Genomic DNA, 25,341 nt, shown 5'->3' with positions numbered 1-25,341 from the left:
AAATTAAGTTAAAAAAATTATTTACTGATGTAATTAGAGAAATCTATATTAAAGGGTGACTTTCAAAAATGAGGTAGTGAAGGGTAGAATTTAAAATGCAGAAGATATATATATATATGTGTATGTGTGTGTGTATGTATTTATATATATGTATATATCTTTTATCCACTTTTCCCCAATGGCGACATCTTGCAAAACTACAGTACAATATCACAACCAGGATGTTGACACTGATACAATCAAGATACAAAATATTTCCATCAACACAAGGATCCCTCATGCTCTATTAGCCACACCTACTTACTCCCAAGACCTAACCCTACCCCCTGTTCTTCCCATAATCACTAATCTGTTTTCCATTTTTATAATTTTGTAATTTCAAGTATGTTGTATCAATGGAGTCAAACAGTATGTAACCTTTGAGGATTAGCTTTTTTCACTCAACATAGTTCTCTAGAGAATCATCCAAAAAATGGAAAATAAAATTTTCACCTGGTTCTCTTTTATATCTCCTATTTCTATGTTGAAACTATTTCCGTGCTGAGACTTAGCACCTTTTCATTTGTTTCAAACATGTTTGTAATTGTTCCTTGAAGCATTTTTATGATGGCTGCTTTAAAATCTTTGTCAGATAATTCTAACATCTTTGTCACCTCAGTGCTGACGTCTATTGTTTTTCATTCAAACTGCAACTTTCCTGACAAATGATTTTCAATTGAAATTTTGACCTTATTGGATATTACATTATGAGACTCTGGATCTTATCTACACTTCTATTTTTGCTGGCTTTGGGAGCAACCACCTTATTTACTGCTAAGTCGTGGTAGAAGACCAGGTTCCCCACTTGGCCTCCTCTGACATCCAAGAGGAAAGGGGGTTCCTTGCTACAGATTGGTGACATGGGAAGTCCAGGCTCCCCGCATGGTTTCCACTGACACCATGGGTGAGTTGAAGGAAAAACAAGGTTTGAAAAATATAGAGAAGGACGTAAACAGCATAAGTGATACAGTGAGATAGTCTAATGTATTGTTATTGGAGTCCCAGAAAGAGAGGGAAGAATCTGGATTGGTCGTATGACACTACTATGACTAAGAGAATATAGCAGAAGTGACACTGTGCCAGTTGCAGGCTAACCCTTAACTTCTACTTCCTTCCTCTTGGAGCCCTGAGATGCTTTGTAAGAAGTTCAGGTTACTTTGCTAGACAGAGAGGCCACATGGAGGAGCAATGAAGCATCAAATGTGTAAGAAGCCATCTTGGACACTGGCCCAGTTGAATCCTAAAGTAAATTCAGCCCCAGGTGCTGACTACAGCTGTGTGAAAGATCATAAGTGAGAATTTTCCAGCTGAGACGAGTCAACACATAGACTATAAGAGATAGTAATAGTAGTTTTAAGTTACTAAATTTGGGGTGGTTTCTTATGCAGCAACAGATAATCAAAGAGATACACAGAAAAGTGTACAAATCATCAAAGTCATTCAAGTGTGTGGTTAATTAAGATTTTATAAAATGAACAAACCCATGTAACCAGCATTCCAGAAGCCCCTCCTCATCTCCCTATGAATCACGAAACACCTCTTCAAAGGCTTACCACTACCCTGACTTCCAACACTGTAGATTAATTTTATCAGTTTTATATTTTACATAAATGGAATTATACAGTATATATTCTTTTGTATCTAGATTCTTTCACTTAACATTGTGAGTCTTCCATGTTGAGTGTGGCTATAGTTCATTCAATCTCATTGTTATATAGTATTTCATTTTATGAATACAATAAAATTCATTCATCCATTCTCCCATCCAAGTACTAACCAGGCCCGACACTGCTTAGCTTCCACGATCAAACAAGATCAGGCGCGTTCCGGGTGGTATGGCTGTAGACTGTTCATCCATTCTATTTGTGATGGGGGTTGGGGCTGTTTCTAATTTGGGGCTATTATGAATAGTACTACTATGAACATTCTTATACGCAGGCGTGCATTTTTACTGCAGTGGAATTGCTGGGTCACAATTCCCAGCTTTAGCAGATAATGCCAAACAGTATTCCAAACTGGTTATACCAATTTACCTTTGTCATTTATAGATGTGTTTAGCATGGCCTGGACATTGGTTGGCATACTCCTATCTCTACTTTGCAGCTTCCACTGCACTGCCCTTTTGTTCTCATGCAAAATTTCACTCCTCTATTGAGTTCCCACATTCTGGCTCTAACAACTCCACTCATCCTCATATTTATTATACCCCAACATCTAAGAATTCCTATCAAATTCATTGAATGTTGGTGTGGACCTAGCTCACGATCTTCCTCTCTGTCCTAACTCTGGAATTCATTCTGGGGAAAACCATATAATATTCTTGATCTTCTCTGTTCTAATGAAATTCAATTTACTCTCTCTTAGCAAACCACTTAGCAAAACCTTATACTATAGAACTTATAATCTCCTAAAACTGTACTTTCTAAGAAATCTTAAATTCTACATTTTAATTAAAACCTCTTCTCCTTCTACCCCTTTATTCATGTTAAATAATCTTCAAACTCACTGAGATTTCTAGTCTATTAGTCTCTCTTCCTTCCCTACTCAGCTCAGGTTATAGCCTGCAAAGTTGATTACTCTCATTAGTAACTCAAATCATCTTGGCCCCTTGCTCCTCCACACTTACCATTTCAAACTAGAACTTAAATTCCAGGGATGCTGAGGGTGCCGGAAGAAATCATATGATGACACTACAAATTTAGGATTATCACCCTAAAATGCCCCTTAAAATGCTTGGCATGTCTTTTTTATTTATGCCTTTCTAGTCAGCCCTTGGTCTCATTTCCATGGTACCCACTTTTAAAATTTTATTGTTCTTTTAAGGCCAATTACCATCCCTCCAATTCTTAGCAAATAACATGCTTTCCAGTTCTCAGAGAAAACAGAATAGCAAATATAATTTCCCTCAAATTCTTTCCCCTCTAGCTGAAGACTTTCCTATTAGCACTCATCCTTTCTTCTCTTGGAGGAAAAGCTAACACGCTTCCAGTGTAAAGCCAACTCTACACCTTCACATACTTCATGATTTCCCTTGCTATTTCAATTATCTTTGTCTCTCTCCTGTAAGTATCTCCCATCTTAAGAAAGCAAATGAACAAGAACAAAAAACCCTCAAAACCAAAAGAAGTGGGGGGAGGGGACCAAATGTGTGTCTCCCATCTCTGCAGCAAATTCCTCTTCATTCTTCCCTTACTTCTAAACTTCCTGAAGAACAGTTCCACATTCTTAGCCTACACATCCTTAACTTCCATTTAATCCTTGCCTTTTCACAATCTTACTTCCTCCATTCTATCCAAAGTTTACTAAGATTGATTAATTGTTAAATTCAAAGGTCTATTTTCAGCATTCATCTTAGTTGACCTTTCTGTATCAGATACTACTGAGCACAGCACTTCTTCCTCCATGAAAATTTATCCTCTCTTGTCTTCCAAGATATCCCTACCTCTAGTTTCTATGACTTGTTGGTTATTCCTCATTTTTTTTTTCTTTTCTGACTCAGCCTTTTTTTTGGCCTCTCTGTGCAGCTTGTGGGAACTTAGTTCCCCAACCAGGGATTGAACCTGGGCCCTCGGCAGTGAAAGTGCCAAGTCCTAACCACTGGACCACCGGGCAATTCCCAAGACTCAGCCTTTTTAATGCTGACATTCCTTACAATTCCATCCTTAGTTCTCTTCATCAAGGATGATGTACAAGATTAGAACCTCCTCTAGTCCAATGACTTCAACTAAACTCTATTTGCTGAAAAGTTCTACATCTCTTACTATGTTCAACATCTTTGCTTTCCTATATATTAAACTGTCTACTTCCCCTGGAAATCCCAATAATACCTCAAAACAACGTACAAAACTAAACTCATCAGTTTCTTATTCTCTACAAAACCTGCTGTTTTCCTTAGCTAGAAACTTCAGTTATCTTGGAGTTCCCTCTCCCACTATTTCCACATCTAATATCATTGGTGTAAAATTACTACAAAAATGTCCCCCAAATCCAACTCCTGTTTCATACAACTTTAGTCCAAATCATTTCTTTCATTATCTCGTCTAAACTATTATAACATCCCCTAATTTGTTTTCCTACTGCGTAGATACTGTTCCCCAAATTATCTTTCCAATAATCAAATAAGATTATGTCCTGATTAAATGTATCTTCATTTACTTCCCGTTGTTTAACAGATTGAAGTTGAAACTTCTTGGCCTGGCTTTTTATAATCTAGTACCAATCTATACCTCAAGCTACTCAACTACATGCAAACTTCACTCCAGCCACATTTAATGTCTCACCATTCCTAAAACATGCTACAACTTCATTATTCCTCCCTTCATATCTGCTCTATCTTCTCTCTAGATTATCCTTTCTTTCTTTGAGACCTGGCTTAAATGTCACTCATTATCCAAGGCAGAATTAGCTACTCCCTCCAGCATCACTGTGTTTATGCTTTTTTTTAAACAATATTTATTGTTTTGATCTCTCTCTCTCTCTCATACTTGCAATATCCTGGCAGGCAAACAACATTTCTTGATGACCAAATATTTACTGAACAAAGAAACATATCTTTTGTTACTTACCTAAATCTATATGTACAAGTTCTGCTGACTGCTCATTTATCAAGATATTCTGTACATGTCTATCACCAAGTCCAAGTATGTAACCAACTAGAAAAAAAAACAATCTGAAATTACTGATATCATCTATTTCTATAACATAATTAGCCATAATTTCAACTAATACCACTGACTATGTAATTTTTAAGTAGCTTAGGCTTTTTTGCCTACTTGAAGGAAATTATGTACATAACTGGCCATTTTCAGTTTAAGTCAAATCTTGCCAGCTATTTTCATTTATACTGCATTTTACAAATCCTAGATGATTTGCTAAAAAAGTTTTCCATTTACTAATAAGCACATATATTAAAATATTAATACTTCAAAATTGAGTGTGGTTAAAATTGAGACCCATTATTTACCAGGGCCAAAGCAGTGCACTATACACACTCAAATATTTATTGAGTATACTTTTAAATTGAGGCGCCTATGGGTAAATTCTTCATTCTTCAGTGAAACTTTCTTCTGCTTGATGAATTATATTTAACACAAATTAGTCAATAATTCATCAGGTATATATCCAGGAAAAACTACATTTGTTTTGTTTTTTTTTTTTAACACTTTTTAATTTTATTTATTTATTTATGGCTGTGTTGGGTCTTCGTTTCTGTGCGAGGGCTTTCTCCAGTTGCAGCAAGCGGGGGCCACTCTTCATTGCGGTGCGCGGGCCTCTCACTATCACGGCCTCTCTTGTTGTGGAGCACAGGCTCCAGACGCGCAGGCTCAGTAGTTGTGGCTCACGGGCCTAGTTGCTCCGCGGCATGTGGGATCTTCCCAGACCAGGGCTCGAACCCGTGTCCCCTGCATTAGCAGGCAGATTCTCAACCACTGCGCCACCAGGGAAGCCCCTACATTTCTGTTTTTAACACAGATGATAACATGCTTTAAAATGCTTTTAACCTAATGAAACACACTATGAGGTGTTACAGAAAAAATAGTGGTCAGGGTGTCAGGAGGCCTGGGGTGCATGGCTAGCTCTGTCATTAACTGGGCCTACTTTCTCGTTTGTAAACTAAATTAGTTGGATCAGATTAATGATTCTCATTGTAGAAAAAAAGAAGGTTTCATTATTACCTAGAAATTTTTCAAAATATACATGTCATGCCTTCCTGGTGTACTGTACCTAAGTGATGAAAAGAGTGGTCTTTAATTAAAAAACAATAGATCACTGATATTCCTGTTAGTTCTCATACTCTAAGATTTTGTTAACTGCCCTATCTAACTATTCCAATCTCTCAGAAATCAAAAAAGCCAAAATATATATTGTACACAGAATATTTAAATATATATCATTATTTCTATTCCAAAACCAAAATTCTATTAAACAGAGTCAATCTTTGGGTGTTAATATCATGGTATTACAGAGGCTGTATGCAAGAACAATAATAATTAAAGGAAATAACTTAAATGGAATTATCACGCGTTTTATTATTTTCCAAAGAAAATCCCAGAAAATAATACATTGAGGGGAAAGAAAATAAGCCATATTCACTATTAAGCAATGAAGAAAAATAACCAGTCTTATTTCCCTACCTGGAAAAAAGAAATTCTCTCCTGCCAAAGCTAAGAAGAGCTACATTTAGAAGCTAAGAATCAGGATGAACAAGAAACACAATGATCTAATGATGAAGATGGTTTGATTAACAAACACCATCACCACCACCATCCTCCTGTAACTCAGAATGTAGGAAGTGCTGAATCTACTAAAATGTATAAGAAGATTACCAATAGAAGAAGTAGCAACACTCCGAGTATAAGCCAATCGTTTCTCAAACCAAACAGCTGGATCCAAGAATTTTTCCATGCAGAAGTAACGGAAAACTGGTTGAAAATTTTGGCAAATCTCCATGAAGGTTTCATATTTCTCTTCAAAAGACTTTTTTTGTACATCCTTTAATAGATAAAATATAAAATTATTTTCTGAATATTCTGTTCAACTAATTTAACTGACGTCTACTAGGAGTTTCAATAGGAAAATAGTATGATAGATATAAAGGCAATAAAAAGATGAACAAGATATTATCTCTACCCACAAGAAGCTAAAAGTCTGGTCAGGGAAGCAATTAATAACAAGTTATAATCCCTTTAGGGTTTTCATGTTAATTTTAGGGGAAGGTGGCATACCAACAGTGACTGTTATTTGTTTTAATTCAATTCTAATTTGAATGATTCTGTAATCTATGTGGAAGTAAACACAAAAATGCCAAAGGGAGCTCCAGATAGTCTTAGGTGTATCACAGCACTAGGGGTGTGACAGGAAACAGGAAAAAGAGAAGGAATGGAAGAATCAATCCCGGATGGATGGCAAAGCAGCTGACACATCTCAGATCTGTCCTTCAACATTTCCTTACTATATAATAATTTCCTGAAGCAAAGCACATCTACTTCAAAAGGCTCAATCCTCATCTATGGACTGATGACTTCCAAATCTGTATCTCTGGCTCAGGTATCTTTAATAAGCTCCAGCCTGATGTGCCTCTCCAACTTCCCACTCAACATCTTCACTTGGATCATTTCCAAATCCAAACTAATTCACCTTCTCATCTTTGGCAAAACTCAGCCACTTCCTCTATTCATCAACATGGTAAATAGCTTCTCCACCTACTCCATCATACCAACCAGGAAACTGGGTGCCACTGATACTCTTTTTTCACCAACCCCACTTCTAAACAGCAACTAAATCATCTAGTTTTGCCTCTTTAATATTTCTTATATGAACTGCCTGTTCTCCATTCCTACTGTTATTACTCTTAGTTCAGACTCCGCCTCATGCCTCTGGTCAGCTTTCTCAAAAATATAACCCTCAAAAATATAAGTGTTGTCAGAGTTTTCTAAAATGCCAATCTGATATTACTGTCCTTCTCAAGGGTTCTCTATTGCCTACAGGATAGAGTGCAAATTTCTGAACATTTCATAACATTCCATTTTTTGACTAATGACTACTGCTTCAATCTCATCTATTCCTCCTCAAAACCTAAGCCTATGCTATCTTTACCTGCCTGTTCATGCCGCCTTCCTTTTTGTTTGTATGTTCCTCTGCTTGGAAAACCAATTCATTTATAAAACTCAGCTCAAACAAAAATCTCCTCTATGAAGTCTTTCTTGAATCTGATTCTCTCCACTCCTCCCTGTCCCAGGTAGAAGTGATCACTTCCTCCTCTGTGCCTATACAGTACCTTTCCATCACAATCCCTACAGTGCTTTACCATACATTTTAAAAAACATATAACAGAAAGCACAACAAAAGTAAATGGATTTTAGAGTTGGACAGACAAGGTTTAAATCCTTGCTCTACGATTTATTAGCTCATTGACCTGGAGTAAGCAAAATCTTCAGAACTTCTTCTCATCTTAAAATGGGATAAGTATGATGGTGATTAGTCATATTTGTGAAGTCTCAGCATAGTATCTGGTAGAGAGGACACAGTCAATAAATGTCACTGATTGGGTGAATGAATGTCAGACCAGATGGCCAGTGTGATGTGGCAAATGTCTTTGAATGTCTCTATTTCATAATTTTTTTTTTGGTTTTAGTTAGTGTTTTGTTTGTTTGTTTTGTTAAGAATTAGCTTACCCCAAACTGGAAGCAAATTTGCATACACTGAATAATGTTAAGTTCTCAGGACAAGGGTTGACACTTAACATAGTTTAAAAACCTTCCTTTTTCACTCACACACACTTTCATTCTGGTGAGCTTTCTTTCTTATACTTACTGTCACTAAAAATTACCTGATGAAATTAAAACTCTTTACATTCCATAATATTTGATATCAGTTTTAATAAGCTATTAGATAATCTTGCAATAACTTATATTTTTGAGTGTTACTCACCATCATTTTCTTTTGGCACTGATAGGCACTGAAATCCTTTGGCCTGTATCTTTTATGAGCGCCACTCTCATTGTTAACAAGAAATTCACCAATAGGGACAGTTCCTGTGCACCATTCAAGAACACCACTTCGCTGAGAAAGGGGAACCACCTGAAGTTACAGATTAAGTATCTTTTGATTATGGAAAGGCATTAAAGAGCATGTGATGATTACTCAATTATCAGAGTCAGTGTGAAGCATTTTTTCAAGTTATACTATTATTTTTCTGTCCACAGGAAGAAAGCAACTGAAAATAAACAAGCTCAAAGAACAAGATTTTCTAGTCTGCTGCATAGACTTCTGAGAACCTGCTCTTCTCTCAATCTCCATGATCCCTGAGAGGTCAATCCTGTTAATTATACTCATCATCTGCGACTGAGTCATACTTAGTTTGTTCCATTTAGCAGAGGAACTAACTTTGCTTTCCTATACTTTTAATATCAAATTCAAAGAATTTCACTTTGGAAAATATCAAATGTAGTGTCAATTTTAGTATACTTTAATAATTGAAAGTGTATGCATTCTTGCTTCATAGTCTCGTTAGCTTCACCAAGAGGAAATGTATTCCTAAACATAAAAGCAATTTTACTGGGAACATGAAAAATTATGACATTTTATAAATATACATAAAATGTAGAAAATAATATAAACAAATACCCTTTTACCTACTAAACAGCTTTATCAAATCTAAGATTATTCATATTTGCTGGGCAAGAGACAAAGCTCTCTTTGTACCCTTCACTGACCCCATGCCCTACCCATCAGATGACTGCTAACTTGCTTATCATGTTCCTGTATTTTTGGGTATACAGTATTTTTATTTCAAAGCTATACATACATAAGTAATTGTAAGCTTTAAATAAAGAGTATTTATACTATATGTATGTTTCTGCAATTTGCTTTTTTCTCACTCAACACTGTTTTACCTTAACTGTGTTAGTACATTTAATCCTAAGTCATTCGTTTTAACAACTGTACTTTGTATAAATATGCCACAATTATCCAATTTATACAATCGGAATACTGATTAACATTTACATTATTTCCAGATTTCCCTGAAACACTGCTGCAATGAATTAATCTACTAATGAATATATTTCAGTTTCTCTAGGGTATACATGTACCTGGAAATTGAAGAGCTGGGTCATTCGGGATACGCATCTTCAACTTAGTTAACCATATATTGCCAAGTAACTATACAAAGTAGTTGTACCAATTTATATACCCATTAGCAGAGTTTATTCTATAACCTCCCAACGTATTGTCAGACTTCTATACTTTGTCAATCCAAGAGGTGTGTAATAGTATCTCACAGTGGTTTTCATTCGTATTTTCCAGATTCCCAGTAGAGTATAATCTGATAAGACTTATTGGCTATTCAAATGTTTTCTTCTTGTGAACTGGCTGTTTGTATTCTTTACCTTTTTTCTTACTGGCTTGTCTTTTTATTACTAGTTTGTAAGAGCTATTTACATATTCTATATATAAATTTCTTGTTGTTAATATTAAAACAATCCTTTTTGTGTTATTAACATTTTAAAATTCGTTTTCTCAGCCACCTGTCTTTACAGTATCTTTAATTCTATATTTTTAATTTTAATGTACTCAAATATGTTTTACTGTTTTATGTTCCGTGTCTTAACATGAAAGAGGTTTTTCGTTAATTTAGTAACTGTATTTGTTGAGAGTCTATTATGTGTTACACACGGTGCTAGGGCACTGAGAATAGAGTGGCAACGAGGCAGATGAAGACCATGCCCTCATAAAGCTTCTTTCTGGTGTCAGAACGTATACACTAATAGACATTTAATGATGCCAGGTAACGAGTATTATAATAGAACAAAACATACATTTAAAACAGTGAGTAATAGAGACGTGGGCAGAGAAGGCGTCTCTGAAGAGGTGACATTAGAGAAAAACCTGAAAGAATAATAATTCATGCAAAGATCTGAGGGAACAGTATTCCAGGCAGAGGGAAGTGAAAAGCCCTGAAGTGAAACAAAATTAGGATATAGGGAATATAAGATGCTTCTGTCTTAAGTCACCACTCCCCCCACCTCCTTGCCTGCACACATACCCCTACTCTCTTCTGCCCACTCTGCCCTTCCCCTGAAATGGTCCTCTACAGCTGTGATCCCAGAGCAGGGCTCATGTTCCTCTCATGGGGGCTCTACCCCAGCTTTTACAGTGTCTGGGCCTTGAACCCTTTACGACTGTCCTCTCTAGATGAGTAGGCTCAGGGCCAGCACCCTGTCTCAAAGATGCCAAAATGAGGCTAGTTCTGGATGAGGCAGCTGGCGGGGCTCAGCCTAGGGAACACACTGCTGCTCAGATCCTAAGGCTAAGCCCCTGGATGTTCACGGGCGTAGGTCCTGGGGGCTGCAGAACCAGAGCCATGCCCTGAGGTTCCTGAGAGGGGCCCTTGCAAAAGGCTTGTGCTTTAAAGCCGTTTTCAGGCCTTCAGGCTTCCTTCTGCTCTGTGTCCACCCACTCTGGTTAAGGGGGTGAGTGGAAGGGCTTGCCAAGGATCGTGGACACAGGGTAGGCCCTGGTACCATGGCTTTCAAGCTACTTATCAATTTTCTTATAGGAGCACAGTCAGGGGCAGATGAGGCAGGGCAGAGAGGGCTGGTCCCTCCTTTGCTCTCAAACTCCCTCAGGTGTTAAACTGTCTCCAGCAGCGGAAGGACAGAGACTGTGAATCCCATGCTGTGTATCCTTCCTGAGCCTCTGCTCACTCTCAGGGCCAAGAAGCTCCCAAAATGGGGCCCTCTCTTTAGAGGCAGGGCCATAATCTGAGGAGCAGTGCTGGATTACAGGCATTTTAGTAAGCAACCATTAAACAGGTTCTGGCTGCCTGTTAATGCAGTGAGGCCTCCTAATTGGGTACAGTGAAAAACAAGCTAGAAGAACCCTGGCCCAGAAGACTCTGCTTGCTCCAGTAAGTCACAGTGACCCTGTGGGTGATGGCCTTGTGTTGAGGGGCCACTGGGAGTTGGTGCCCAAGCCTCTCCCTATTCTGTGCCCCAGTGGCACTGGAGCTTCTTCCTGCCCTCAGCCTGGGCCTTCCCCAGTGGTGTTAAAGATAAGCATGATTCCTCTATCTTTAGCTCTTTTCATTCTCTAAAAATGCACTTAACACTTTGCATTATAATTGTGTGTCTGTTTCCCCTGGTGAGCTCCTTAAGAACTAGGACTATGTTTTATTACTTTTATATCCCCAGCACCTACTAGAGTATCTAACACAACACTAGGCGTGTAAATCAACAATTATTGAACAAATGAATGAACGGATCTCATAGCCTTTCCAACCGATTTTCCATCCTGCTTAAGTAGCTCTAAATGCCTTCCTTCCAGAAAACACAGCCCTATCTTTGAGCTAGCTGTGACCCCTAATGCTTGATCACATTAACATTCTTGCCTCCTAGTATATTCCATCAAAGATACCTTTTCCAAAATTACTCTCTATTAATATCTAGTTACGGGGAAAAAAATCAAACCCTTGTCTTTTGTTAAGAGACTGATCTAGAAAGGACCAGGTTGGCTTTTTTCTCTCTCATTTCAGAGTTCAACTGTGATGTTGGTTGATGTAAAAACAGTTGAATTCAAATTTCAAAAGGCAAATGGCAGTGTTTCCTCAGGTACTAAGATTCCCTGGAATAGCCTATTTCATCTGAGTATCTGAGTATTTTGCCTGGGTGTCACAAAAAATGATTGATGACTATTTTCTCAAATTACCTCAAGGTACACAGCTAGTACCAGCCTAGATACATAGAAATGAAGTTAATTCATTATGTACAGTGAATGCCTTAGGGCATTACGACTTCTCTCCCAGAATCCTGACTGAGAAGGAAGATATATCACAAAGAAGAAAAATTATTTATTGGCGTAAGGCATAATGAAGAATTAAGTACGAAGCTTCTTTCTGCATGTAAATGTTGTTTATATAAGACTTTGATTTTAAAAAATGAATCCTCTCATATCTAAACCTTTAGGCTAGTTGTTCAATATACTTTCTAAAAATGTAGTTTTGGTAGAGATAAATTAGTCCAGTCACATGAATTCTAGTTATCAGAGGGCTATGTCTCAGTGTCAGCATATACAATAAGAACTTTGTCTTCCTTCATCTCCATGTGATTCTCTCTGATGAAAGGTATCTGGTGTGCCTCAATATACAGGTCTCTCCTTTTGAGGTTGTATACTGACATTTGGGTACCAAGAGCTAATTTCAGGAAGTCAATGACCCTTCTTGTTGACACAATGATCACAGGACACCTGAATGCCAGATTGGGAATGACTCCACAGAAGACCTGGACTAGGCAGACTGCTTCCCTACATACACTATAGAACTTCCAGGAACGTTAACTGAAATCAAGAACAACTAGCAATATAGCTATAACATAACTTACACATTCTTGGAGTAATCTCAAAATAACATACATCTATTGGCCCAGTATTATAATTCTAAACAATAAAGTCAAACCTAAACTCTCATATTAAGAGGTTATTTTTTAATATTCAGATGTGTAACATTAAATAACTCCACTATTTAACTGGTAAGATAGTTCTCTGTAAAAATCAGATATTTAAAAAGTCATAAGGTAGAAATAGAGTTTAGTCATTTCTGCCTTCAAAATATTTTAGGTTAGGGCCTTCTCTCTCTCATGCTTTATAGCAATGAACTTTGGAAGCCAAACTGTGTTACCTGCTTGGAAACCTGAGTGGCTTTCTGAAAAAACCAGGTGATCTTAGAGCCCAAACTTTTGGCAACACATTGTATCCTCAGTTCTTCAGTCATCATCTATGTTATCTAAAAGTCTGGCAGTTAGAGCATAAAAATTTTCTTTCATTCATGTTATTGAATATCTGCCCTCTAAAAACTTCTCAACAATCGTTAAAGTACCTGGACAGTTAGCAGCTCATCAACTTTGTCCTATAATTAAGCGAGATCAAATGATAGCAAAGTAACTAGACTGGTGGGTCTAAAAGTACGGTTCCTGAAACACTGCTGCATCAGCATCGCTTGATACCTGGCTAGAAATGCATATTTTCAGGCTCCATCCTAGAATTAGAAATTCTAGGGGCTCAGCATCTGTGTTTTAACAAACCCTTCCAGGGATTACGATGCCTGCTAAATTTGAGCAGCACTGATCTAAACCACACCAAAGAAGTCCTTCTGCAGAATAGATTTCACAGATCTTTTTTAAACTTTTGCTCTTAGCATTCCATGAGAACTTGTTTTTTTGTTCACTGCTAATAGAAAGCATCAATTATATTAGTTAATATCCTACAAAGTTTCACATGACAAATTTCTCACAAACTTGAAGGTATTACGAAAAAGTGTGCTTTTCTTCATGCTTTCCCACCCCTCAACCTCACCCAACTAACAAGTGAGTTTTATATTTCTATTTCTGTAGGCAATTAAGAAGCTCTAAAAAAGTTCAGTTTTCAATTACAATAGCCTGACTCAATCAGAATTTTGGAGGGTAGATCTAATTTCTTTTTCCCTACTCCCCTAACTATTTGGTGTTTTTAGTTTAACAATTATTTTTATAATTTAAAAAAATGTTCATTCAGGGCAATTCAATATATATTAAAAAGCAGGTATTACCCATAATCCCATCATACCCAGAGTTAATAGCATTTTTAGGCTTATTCAGGAACTTTCTAAAAGTCAAAGCTGTAGACTGATTTCTTACAAATGTATATATAAACATCCGTTTCAAGGCCATTAATGTATTTTTATGTCACGAACTATACCGTCTTCATTACTAAAGCTTTACCATTTGCTTCCATATGATTAGGCAGAGTCCACTTTCACCTGTTGCTTTTATCAAAGACATTTTAGTCATTCTCACCAATACATTTTTCAAGATAAACTTTTAAATGTTTCCATGATATAAAAATTTTTACTGGAATTTCATTGTCTATGCATTAATTAGAAATGAGCTGACATTTTTCACTGCCTTCCCATTTAAGACATGGGACTTCTCCCTTATCCTAGTTTTCCTTTATTCTTTCTTGTTATAGTTTTGTAATTATTTTTCATACAGTCTTGCACGTTTGTTTTTTTTTTTAATTTTATTTATTTATTTATGGCTGTGTTGGGTCTTCGTTTCTGTGCGAGGGCTTTCTCTACTTGGGGCAAGTGAGGGCCACTCTTCATCGCGGTGCGCGGGCCTCTCACTGTCGTGGCCTCTCTTGTTGCGAAGCACAGGCTCCAGATGCGCAGGCTCAGTAATTGTGGCTCACGGGCCTAGTTGTTTCGCGGCATGTGGGATCTTCCCAGACCAGGGCTCGAACCCGTGTCCCCTGCATTGGCATGGCAGGCAGATTCTCAACCACTGCACCACCAGGGAAGCCCCGCATGTTTCTTATTAACATTAATCCTAGGCAGTTTATTCACATTATATACATTATATTATTGTGAAAGGGACTTTTTTCTATTATATTTTTCAACTAGTCTTAGTTGATGGTTGGGATACCTTGAGGTTAAGTAGGGTTAACTCGCTAGAGAAAATAAACACTTGTGGTATATACCATTTTGCAGGTTTAAGAAACAGATATGAGACTATCATAAAAGTGTCTCTGAAAGGTTGCTTCTCTGCTATACAGTAATTATCATAATTTATTTATATCTTCACAGAAATAGAAACAATGAATAAATAAATAAGCCTAGTTACAGCAGTGACATAAGAATAAAGGGCAAATAGGAGATACAGGAATGAAACCAGAAAGGAACACCTATAAAAAACAGGCCCTTCAAAATGAAGGTTTACAGCTATTTTTAAAAATGTAAACATGCTAGATGAGCACTCATTTAAGGGCCAAAAATGATTAATTAATAAAATAACGTGACTTGAGAATTATCTTCTCAGGCAAAAAGCTGGAGGAAATGCAAATTGGTACATCCCTCTATTAAATGTAATCTGACAGTATCTAGCGAGTTATAGGTGCATTTACTCTTACCCATCAATCCAACTTTAGGAAGTCTATCCCACAGATTCACCTGCACATATATGAAATATTATATGTTCAATGTTATTTATTGCAGCATGGCATTGTTTGCTACAACAAGAGACTACAAACAACCCAGATGCCCATTTTATATGAAAGGGACTTGTATGATAACTATGTACTAATACATAAACCAGTTGTTAAAAAAAGAGAAAAATTTCTATAACATATTGCTGAATTAAATATATATATATATATGTGTTGCCATTTCTCTAGGAAGGAGGGAAATAAGGAAATATATTCATATATTCTATTTGTGTAACACTGGAAACAAATGAAAATGGTACTTACAAGAAGGGGTCATGAGGTTGACAAGGAAAAGGGTAAGAGAAGGCTTCCCTTTTTATACCGTTTTCTATTATTAGATTTTTGAACCATGCAAATGTATTACCTAGTCAAAAACTAACATATTTAAAATTTTAAAACCCTATATTATATACTATATTCTTCACTGAATCACTATTTTCTTTTTAACATCACTTTTCCTCTTATAAGCACTTTTATACCAGAAATAGGCCAAATGGTCAAACATAAGGGGAAAATACTTTAGCTGATTATTACAGGAAACAAGATTTCTTGAAACAAAAAATTGCTGCAATTAACATTAATGTGTACTCTTACAAAAGAAAAATATTGTCTAAATCAGACGTTGGCAATATATGGCCTTTGGACCAAACCCAGTCCCAGACTGTTTTTGTACAGCCTGTGAGCTGAGAATGGTCTTTCAGGTTTAAAGGGTTATGAAGAAAAAAAAAAAAAGAATATGCAACAGAGACCTTATGTGGCCCACAAAGTCTAAAATGTTGGTCCCTCACAGAAAACGCTTGCTGACCCCTGCCTGAATAATGGTGTCTTTTACATGTTCTTGATGAAGCAGCAGAAGTATAAATTAGTTACCTTATATGTGCAGATAGTCAACTTCCTCTTCCTGGTTTCAGTATTTCTCTGCAGCAATGTATTACACATCTGGAAAACCTGCTGCATGACAGCATCTTGTCTCAGGTCATCACGGCCCTTCAGAATAATCAGAACACAAATAACTAAGCATAGTTCATTTTCTTTATTATAAAATCACACGAAGAGTCATCTGAAGACAGCCAAAGGGCACTTAGAAATCAATCTGAGGATTATGCTCCTCGTAATCGTCTCTTAAATAATTAAGACCTAATACTATTCTTTCATTTAGAATAAGCTATACCACTGGGTAGGCAGACCAATTTAGAAATAAGAAGTTTCCCCCCGCTTGCTGCTTTTGTAATTAAAATAATTGGAACCCCTCCACTTGAGGGCACACTGTAAAATACCAGGGTAGAGGAGCACTGTTGTTTCTCTACTACTTCCCAGCAAGGCCCAAAGAGCTTAAGAGCAGAGTAAGGGAGGAATGCTGTCGCTTTCTGATACATTTAATAGCACTTAGCACAGTGCCAGACTCAGGATATTGAAGCAAGGGCATTCAACTTGAACTATTCAAGAAAATAAGCAACACTCACCAAAATTTTTTTTTTCCATAACAAGCAGGCTGATTGTTAATCTCATCATGTCTGTACATGTTAAAAGTATTCTTTTACTTCAACCAACTATTATAATAAGGCTGGTCTTTCAGAGAGACAAAAAAATGAGGAAAAGCATTCTGCTTCTAGAAAACAATATATTTCTACTTTATGTTTTCCTCACCTGTAACTATTCAGAATAAAAATAAAGACCCAAAGTAGGAAGAAAATATCAACTAAAGTTTTCTTTTTGACTTTTTTCATTAACAACAAAAGGAAAATCTCACCTTGACAAGCTGTCTCCTTTCCTTGCCATCAGAACCCAAACAATCTATTATTTTTGGTAAATTTAAACCTCCTGCTAAACGAAATTCTGCTTTAAATGACTGTATAGTCACCAGATTTCCATATTCCCCTGTGGGGTCCACCTAATAAAATGTATAAATATGACAATAGCTCAGATACACAATTTGCATTTAAAGAAAAATGAATTATAAATGGCAATTTTAATATTAAACAGAGGAATGAATGACAATGTGCTGTTGGTTAAGAACTGAAGTGGTAACTTTATAAATGAAAGAAAGAAGATTTGACATTGGAAAGGCTTTAAAAAGTGACATAGATAAAATTTACCTCCCTAAACATCTCTTAATAAAAGTAGGGCATACAAAGTTAGAATAGTGTTACTGAAAAACTACTGAAAAACCCTGGTTCAGGTCTTGCCACTGACCTGTATATGTTAAGTCATCTGTATAAATTAAGTCATCTCCTCACAAAAACAAGGTAAATTTTAGAAAAGTATGGAGAGGAGTTTTCTTGGTTGTAATTGCTAAATCTGGCATTTTCAGGAAATATTCAGCTAAATAACTTGCTGATAGGTTAATCCACATGATGAAGCTACATTGCAAATCAAATAACTACAGATATTAAACACTAAACTACAAACTCAAAGGAGAGATTTTACAATGTAGTTAAAATGATCATTTTCTAAACTGTAACATTTATTATTACATATATCCCTGGCAACATCGTACTTCTAACAATAAAAGACCATCAGGACATAGCTGAAAGTGTCATGTATATTATAGTCAATTTAATATTGCAATACATATTGTATTATTTAATACCATAATACATCACAGTCAATACATTCTAATGCATACAGAATTTTAAAAACCAGTATAAAACAATTAGGGACTTTCTTGCTCAGTTAAAACTTAATTTTGGCATAAACACATGAAATCTTTCCTTCTGGCCAATGAAAATAAGTCTATAGACTTCTTCATAAGAAAGATGACAGCTGTAAAAATGAAGGCAAAAGAAAAGAAAGCAGGAGAGGCCTTTAAGTATTTTAAGTCTTGGGCAAAGGGAATCCAATAAAGAAAAAAAACTATAGGCTGGGGACTTCCCTGTGGTCCAGTGGCTAAGAATCCGCCTTCCAATGCAGGGGATGTGGGTTCGATCCTTGATTGGGGAACTAAGATCCCACATGCCGCGGGGCAACTAAGCCCGCACGCTCTAGAGTCTGTGTGCCACAACTAGAGAGCCTGTGCACCGGGACTAGAAAGAAGCCCACACTCCGCAATTAAGCGCCTGAGCGCCACAAGGAAAGATCCCGCATGCCGCAACTAAGACCTGATGCAGCCAAATAAATAAATATTAAAACAACAACTACTATAGGTTGAAACAAGTGAAACTGCCAATATTTAACCAACTTTGACCTACAAAAAAAGGCTATTTCAAATGGTTTAACCTACTAAAGAGTAATTTAGCTTAATTAAAAAATCAAAACAGTTAATGGTAGATTACCTTAATTTCCATAGTAGGAACAACAACTTCTTCTAAATTTTTAAGTTTGATAATGGGCTGGTCTGCCGGAATACTTATGCCTTCTGTATTTAAAATAAAGAGGTTTCAGTGACAACTGCAAATTGAGGAATAGTACTGAAGGTAAAGCAGGAGAATTCAGCAGATACCATAAACCCAAACTGTGGCTAATCTGTGGTTCAGGCCCTGATTTAGAAATGAAGACCAAGGGTTCGGGACACAATGCCGCTCAGGGTCAGGGCATAACAATGGTTAACGTGGCTTACAAATGAATTTGCAGGTTACCTGGCACTGGTAACTAGACCAGATTCACCTGAGGGGTCAAATCGAGCAACTTAAGATAATTATATACAGTGTAAATAGCACATAGATAATGTACTCCTGTCATATTACTATTAAATGTGACTAAAGGACATGACGATAGCCTTTGTTTGCTTAGAGAGGAACACTATGAGAAGCCTCATTCTTATTTTAAAATAATAAGAATTTAAATGTGAAGATATGATTCTGAACAGAAAAAAGAATACAATTATTAAAGTATGGGGAGAGAGATACAAATAACCAAATATTATAGCAGCTTATAATTATTTAAACAGACACAGCAAGAAGAATAATGGAGAAAATGATAAGGTCTTTCCATTTTTAAGTCCTAGAGTGTAGTCACCTATTATCAGTTCCACAAAAAGATATTAAGTAAAAAAGTGACTGGAGGGGTGTTGAAGCTATTAGACAAAAATTAAGTTTTGAATCATGTGTGAGTTGTAATCATCAGGCCTTTCACATCTATAATTAATGTGTGTGAGTTGAACAGATTTACATTATTAAGCTCTATAATTAATATATCCCTACAGAGAATAACACAGCAAGAAGGCAACACTCATTCTTTCAAACTGCATACTTCTCTGAGTCTTCCACTGAGTGGCATCTAAATTTGCTAGTATAATGTAAGCATCACAAAGTGCCTCAACACTTCTGACCATCTGAGGTCTCCTGCTTCTGATAGTACGTATTATTTTGTTTGCAGCCTCGGTTCGATCCTATTAATAAAAAACAAACAAAAAATATTACATAAGCAATACCCAAGACTTAAACTTTTCAGAGCTATAATAACAAAAGGAAAAATAATTTATGCACAAAGCTAGACAATGGAAGAACTATAATCCCTCAGAGACAAACAGTCACCTTATTATGAATGAAATACATCAAAGATATAATAATCTCAAGAGTAAATGACTTGGGTGCCTTGTAAAATTTATTTTTTCTTTGCTCATTGCTCTGAGGAAAAAAGGTAAAAATACTTTTGGCATTTCTTATGCTTTGAGAAATATTCAGGAATTTGGAACCAATTTTAGGTAGCATCACAATAACAAAGGATTTACAAACTGAATACTGTCAACAACACACACTCTTAGAATTCCTGAGACTTAAGAAAGGAATATTTCGGGGAAAAATGAACATTACAATTCAAAAAGGTATGCATGTTCAATCCAAATACCTCATCAAGCTGAGAGCTTTGTTTAGGTGCATTTTTAGTTATTCTACTCCTTCTTGCTGCCTCTGGTTTGGTCAAAAATTCATCTTTGTTTGCATTTGCTAAAGCCAGTATAATAAACAAAGTATGATGAGGGTGATCCATTGAAATTCTAGAGATGAGCTGTCATAAAATTAAGAACTGTTAGTTTTATGGAAACAAAAAAAAATGAAAATCCATAACCTTTTAAATTTTGCTTAACATTAAGATATGTGTTACTGTACCAGATGCTGCAGTGGGGGGACTGTGTGAGTATGGGTATGTATCAGAGAGAGAGAGACAGAAGTACATGAGGAATAAGAAAGAGAGAGAAATTGAGTAACTTATATGGAGCATGAGAGGAGACAAAAGGAAAGCTTTATTCTTGCCCTTATATAGCATAATTAATATGAGTGACTAAACTTTTTTTGTATTGCCACTTTCTGGAGTGGAACAGTAGTATATAATAATATAAAAGAAAAGCAACTGTGGTTTGATCTTCAGGTTTACTTACATTATTGAGGACTTCATGAAATCCTAGGCCTCCCATCATCTTGGTCCCCATTCTAGCAGCCAATTGGTACATAAGAGGCAAAAATTTATATGATGGAATCTTCATTCCATCTCTCTACCATTAAAAAGAACACAAAATTAAAAAAACAATGCATTTCAAATAGTCTCACAACTAAGCAAATAAATTATTCTAAGAAAATGCTCCTCTACTAGTGCAATCATCTAGCAGATATTAAATAAAACTTCACTAATCACATATTTTTACTTATCACTTATCTTAAAGTCTAGATTGATTCACTGGTAAGTCATAATATTTGAACCTAAATCAAACTGTATTCAGAACTGGAATACTTGGCACTGCTCATATTCCAGTGAATCCAAGGAGGACAAATGTGGATCTAAGGACTATTGTAATCTTGACTCCTGAGAAGTCAGTGTGAATAACAGGGAATAACTATTTTTCCCTACATGCTAAAAGTAACAGGATTTAATGTACACTAGTAGCAGAGGTTGGCTGTATCATTCTCTTCAGCCAGAAGAACCATTTTACTTTTAAGCTTCAAACTGATTGCCAATATATACCTTGTCAACATAACTTTAATATTAGGTGTCATCAATAAAACCTAAGATTTTTTAAATAAAAATTTACAAAATACTGTCATTTTAATGTTTTCTTAAAATCTTTTTTTCCATTTACAAAAATAATTTATCGTAAAAAATCCCAGAAAAGAATAAAGTAAGGGAAAAATACCCCACCTGTGATCACATCATTTTTAACTGCTTTCCAAATCTCCCAATCTAGCATTCTGAGTACTTTCCTATGGTAATTGCAAAGATATAGGAAAAGACTGACCTAAATTCTCTCATAGCCACATAAACCTACATCATTAGAGCTAATTAAGTACCTATGTGTAGAGCCCTGAACCAAGTGCCAAGGATACAAAGTATACAAAATCCATGACATTGAGGGGCTTATGTCTAAACTTTTAAAGCACAGGCTAGAACAGTGGGTTGAAAAAGAAAACCTGCCTTCATCATGCCATTGACTTCAGAAACTCCAGAATTTTCAAGCCAGAGGGAACAAAGACGGAATATCCACGTATCATGCCCTTCTCCACTTAATAAGCAATTGATGTAATTTTCAACTGCCTTACATAAGAAACGTTTACGATCTTCTTTCAATGCACGGAGTGCACATTCATCCAACTCCAGCTCTCGCTGAACCTTTACTGTGTATCTTACATTGGATAATTAAAGCAAAACACAAAAACCATCAAATTTTATAGAACTACAACATCATATAAGATATACAAAATAAATGAAAAATCTGGTGTCCACCTTAGGGGAAAAAGCAAAATTCTAAGAATTATAAGGGGAACAAACTTAGTTTTGTCTTAAAGTAAGTTTGTGCAACTCAAAAGCTATCTTACGCAACCAAAGACAAAGTAGACTCTATCCAAGGTATTTCGTTAACGTTATTCTCTACTTACACTAAAATATATAGACCAAAAGCAGGTTTGAATAAAGGATTTAATTACATCAAAATAGGTAACTCCTCTCTATTTAATTTCAACACCTATCTCTTCTTCAACTATGATACCAACAAACAAACTAAAAAAGCAAAACAAGAAGCTAACATCAATATACTTTACAATTAGCTTAGAACCAGAGCATGAATTCTTATCTGGTTCTCTATACCTGTATATATACTGTATATCCGTATATCTTGTCACTTGTAGACCCCTAGTTACCTGTTGGTCTGAATTTTATGTTCCCTAAGAAGGCCAACTTCCTCTTTAGCTCTTTTCAGGAGAGCTTGCTTGTTTTCAAATTCTGATGATTTCATGTAGTTTTCAATTCTTTGGTACTGAGTATCTGAGAACCGTGCTAATGAGAGAAATGCCTTCATTTTTCCATTTCTGAGCCCATCATTGCTTTCTCCATCATAATTTCCAGCAACTTCCACTGCCTTCAAGAAAAAACAATCCATTTATATTATATTTACAGATACTAAATACATCTAAAGAATTATTCAGATCAAAGAAATATCCACACTAAAGTTTAATTTATATATATGTATATAAGCTAAATTATATGAAGTACAGTATCTTCTTGACTTTTCAAAACAACTTTGACATGGCAGAAATAACCAAAATAGCTAATATTTGCAAAGAACAGTGCAAAAACAAAAAGCTCTATAAAATTTTTAAAAAATCACATTATGCTTTTCATGTTCATTTATTTAGTGAAGTAGCTATTTCTAAAATTAGCTAAACTAAATAAGAGGGAGAAACAGGAAGGTCAAAAGCGGTAGTAGCACTGGAGTCCCAGTCCTACTTGTAGCGTCGGGCTTCAAATGAATAATAAAGGTTGACTTGCATATTCCTTAATCAGCTATTTTTACAAATAAGTAAATGGAGAAATTATCAGAAACAACTTGTTTAAAGAGTAGCTGGTGATGGGGGTAGAGAGAAGACACATTTGGGCTTACTTTCCAAATATGCTCCTTCTTTTGTAACATTGTTTCATTCTGCCCTGAAGAGTATACAGAGTTACAACAGTAATAATATTTAGAAAAGTGAAATCGTACTTTTATTTGCCTTTGAAATACATCTGACCCCAATAAAAAGATCAAATGTGTTCATGCTAAACAACTCTCTTAAGGGCTGCTCAAAAATCTTACCTTTTCTAGATAGGTCTGCATGATGACTGCAGGATTTTCTAAGCAAGTTTCTGCTAACCAGGTGCCACAAACCCTCAGACATTCTGTGTATATAAGTTTTAGGTTGGGATCATTCTGTATATGAAAACAAAATCTTAAAATGTAATTCATTATCATGACTATATAAAAAAATCTTCCACGTAGGGGAAAAAAAGCAGGTTAAAAATGTCTTACCTCATTTGCTTTTACCTTACAACTACTTTAATAATTCCAAATACGTAGGTTTATAAAATAATCATTCTCTACTGTTTATTATTATTACTATTATCGGAACAACTCACATTTATTGAGTATTCATATGCTAGGCATTTCTACCAGCTTTATGTATAGTAACTCATTTAATCCTCACAAGAACCCTATGAAATAAGTACTATTATTATCCTTAATTAGAAAACTACAACTGAGGTCAAAGAGGGTAGGTAACTCCCTGGAGTCCACACTGTTAAGCAATATTTAAACATCATATCATATGAGTTCCCAGGGCTTTCGTATAATGATGAATTCTCTAGTGATGGAGGATGTAATATAAGTTTCCATTATCCAAAAGTACAAAAAGTTGATATTCACCAAGTAGGTGTATGTCAGAGGGACATCATTGTGTCCAAACCTTTAAAACACTTCATGATTCCTACAAATGCTGCTACTTTGCCCATCATATGCTGGAGATAGAGCTGAAGAAGCAACCAAGTTTACAATAACTAATATAGGTAATGTTAGATAAAATATTAGAAATGATGTTTTCAAGGTATTTGGATTAACAACCCAATTATTCCAACTTGCTTTTTTCTAAAAGTTTTGTTCTCTCATGCATTTCCTCTTCCATTTTTGTGTCATTTCAAATTTATAGTATCTATTTCATCTTTGTTTCCCACACACTGTAGAAAGTTTAAAAAAATGAGGCTTATCACTGGGACAACAAGGTGGACTGATACAAATGCTATAAATAGGAAAAATGAATACTTTCTAAACTTCCTCTACAAATATTAATTTTTAAGACTCCTTTTAACAATTTCTTGTTCATGGGTCAAAGCTTTAATAAAAGCTTTAATAAAATTGGTAATTACTTTAAATTTTATTTTAAATATTTTAATGCACAGTAATTTTTCTTATAACAGTAAAATACGAATTTGGCCAATAGAAAAAAAGTGAACCTCTGTACAACTGGCATCCAGCTTCTTGATCATTTGCTTGAGAATACTCAGGGCAAGACTCTGTTCCTTTTTCGCCCAGAATACTTGTGCTTCCTCCAGCTGCCACTCAGAGACTCCACAACTAGCTGAATTATACTGTTTAATTTGAAATATTGCCCTTTCAGGGAGCTGAAATGAAAATGACAAATAAGAATAAATACTTTTACTATTACTACTACTACCACTACTACTACTACTAAAAGCAGTTACTACCATTCACTGAGGACTTGACTATTTGTCAGGACTGTCTTAAGTGCATCTCTGATTGCCTTCCCCAGGCCCGATGTCAGCCTATCTGTTTTTCTCTTTATATAAAGACATATATATAATTGTGTGTGTTTATACACAGTATATAAAATTGCTGACTTGTTATAAATACAATGAGTAAGTTAGGTAGCTTCTCATTTTTTTAACCAGGCAATTGAGGTTTAGAGAAGGTGAGTACCTTGTTCAAGGCTCAAACTCAGGTCTAATTCCAAAATGGGAAGTCTTCAACAATTATGCTATACAATGTTTTAATAGCAATCTCTGTCTCTCAATGACACTTCTTTTTTACTTATGCTT

General features: G+C 35.8%; 1 protein-coding gene and 1 non-coding gene across 2 annotated transcripts in view; both read right to left on the bottom strand.

The window, feature by feature from the left end:
- The window catches only part of ATM (ATM serine/threonine kinase), a 143,577-nt gene that overhangs the window by 6,027 nt on the left and 112,209 nt on the right, over window positions 1-25,341 (bottom strand). Inside the window, exons 48-60 of the mRNA XM_061203887.1 lie at window positions 24,739-24,906; window positions 23,549-23,662; window positions 22,617-22,834; window positions 21,895-22,102; window positions 20,867-20,980; window positions 20,338-20,496; window positions 19,741-19,879; window positions 18,825-18,907; window positions 17,303-17,443; window positions 16,423-16,539; window positions 8,470-8,619; window positions 6,366-6,531; window positions 4,605-4,691 (exon numbers count right to left, since the gene is read on the bottom strand). Of these exons, the coding sequence (XP_061059870.1) occupies window positions 4,605-4,691; window positions 6,366-6,531; window positions 8,470-8,619; window positions 16,423-16,539; window positions 17,303-17,443; window positions 18,825-18,907; window positions 19,741-19,879; window positions 20,338-20,496; window positions 20,867-20,980; window positions 21,895-22,102; window positions 22,617-22,834; window positions 23,549-23,662; window positions 24,739-24,906 (1,864 nt within the window). The remainder of the gene's footprint in view (window positions 1-4,604; window positions 4,692-6,365; window positions 6,532-8,469; window positions 8,620-16,422; window positions 16,540-17,302; window positions 17,444-18,824; window positions 18,908-19,740; window positions 19,880-20,337; window positions 20,497-20,866; window positions 20,981-21,894; window positions 22,103-22,616; window positions 22,835-23,548; window positions 23,663-24,738; window positions 24,907-25,341) is intronic.
- Window positions 3,579-3,651, bottom strand: TRNAE-UUC (transfer RNA glutamic acid (anticodon UUC)). Its single transcript has one exon. It is a non-coding gene; the product is annotated as a tRNA-Glu (tRNA).

Source organism: Eubalaena glacialis, chromosome 10 (genome assembly GCF_028564815.1).
Source record: "Eubalaena glacialis isolate mEubGla1 chromosome 10, mEubGla1.1.hap2.+ XY, whole genome shotgun sequence".
Lineage (NCBI taxonomy): Eukaryota > Metazoa > Chordata > Mammalia > Artiodactyla > Balaenidae > Eubalaena > Eubalaena glacialis.
The sequence above is the reverse complement of the archived record's forward strand: the minus strand, read 5'-3'. Positions and strand labels throughout refer to the sequence as shown.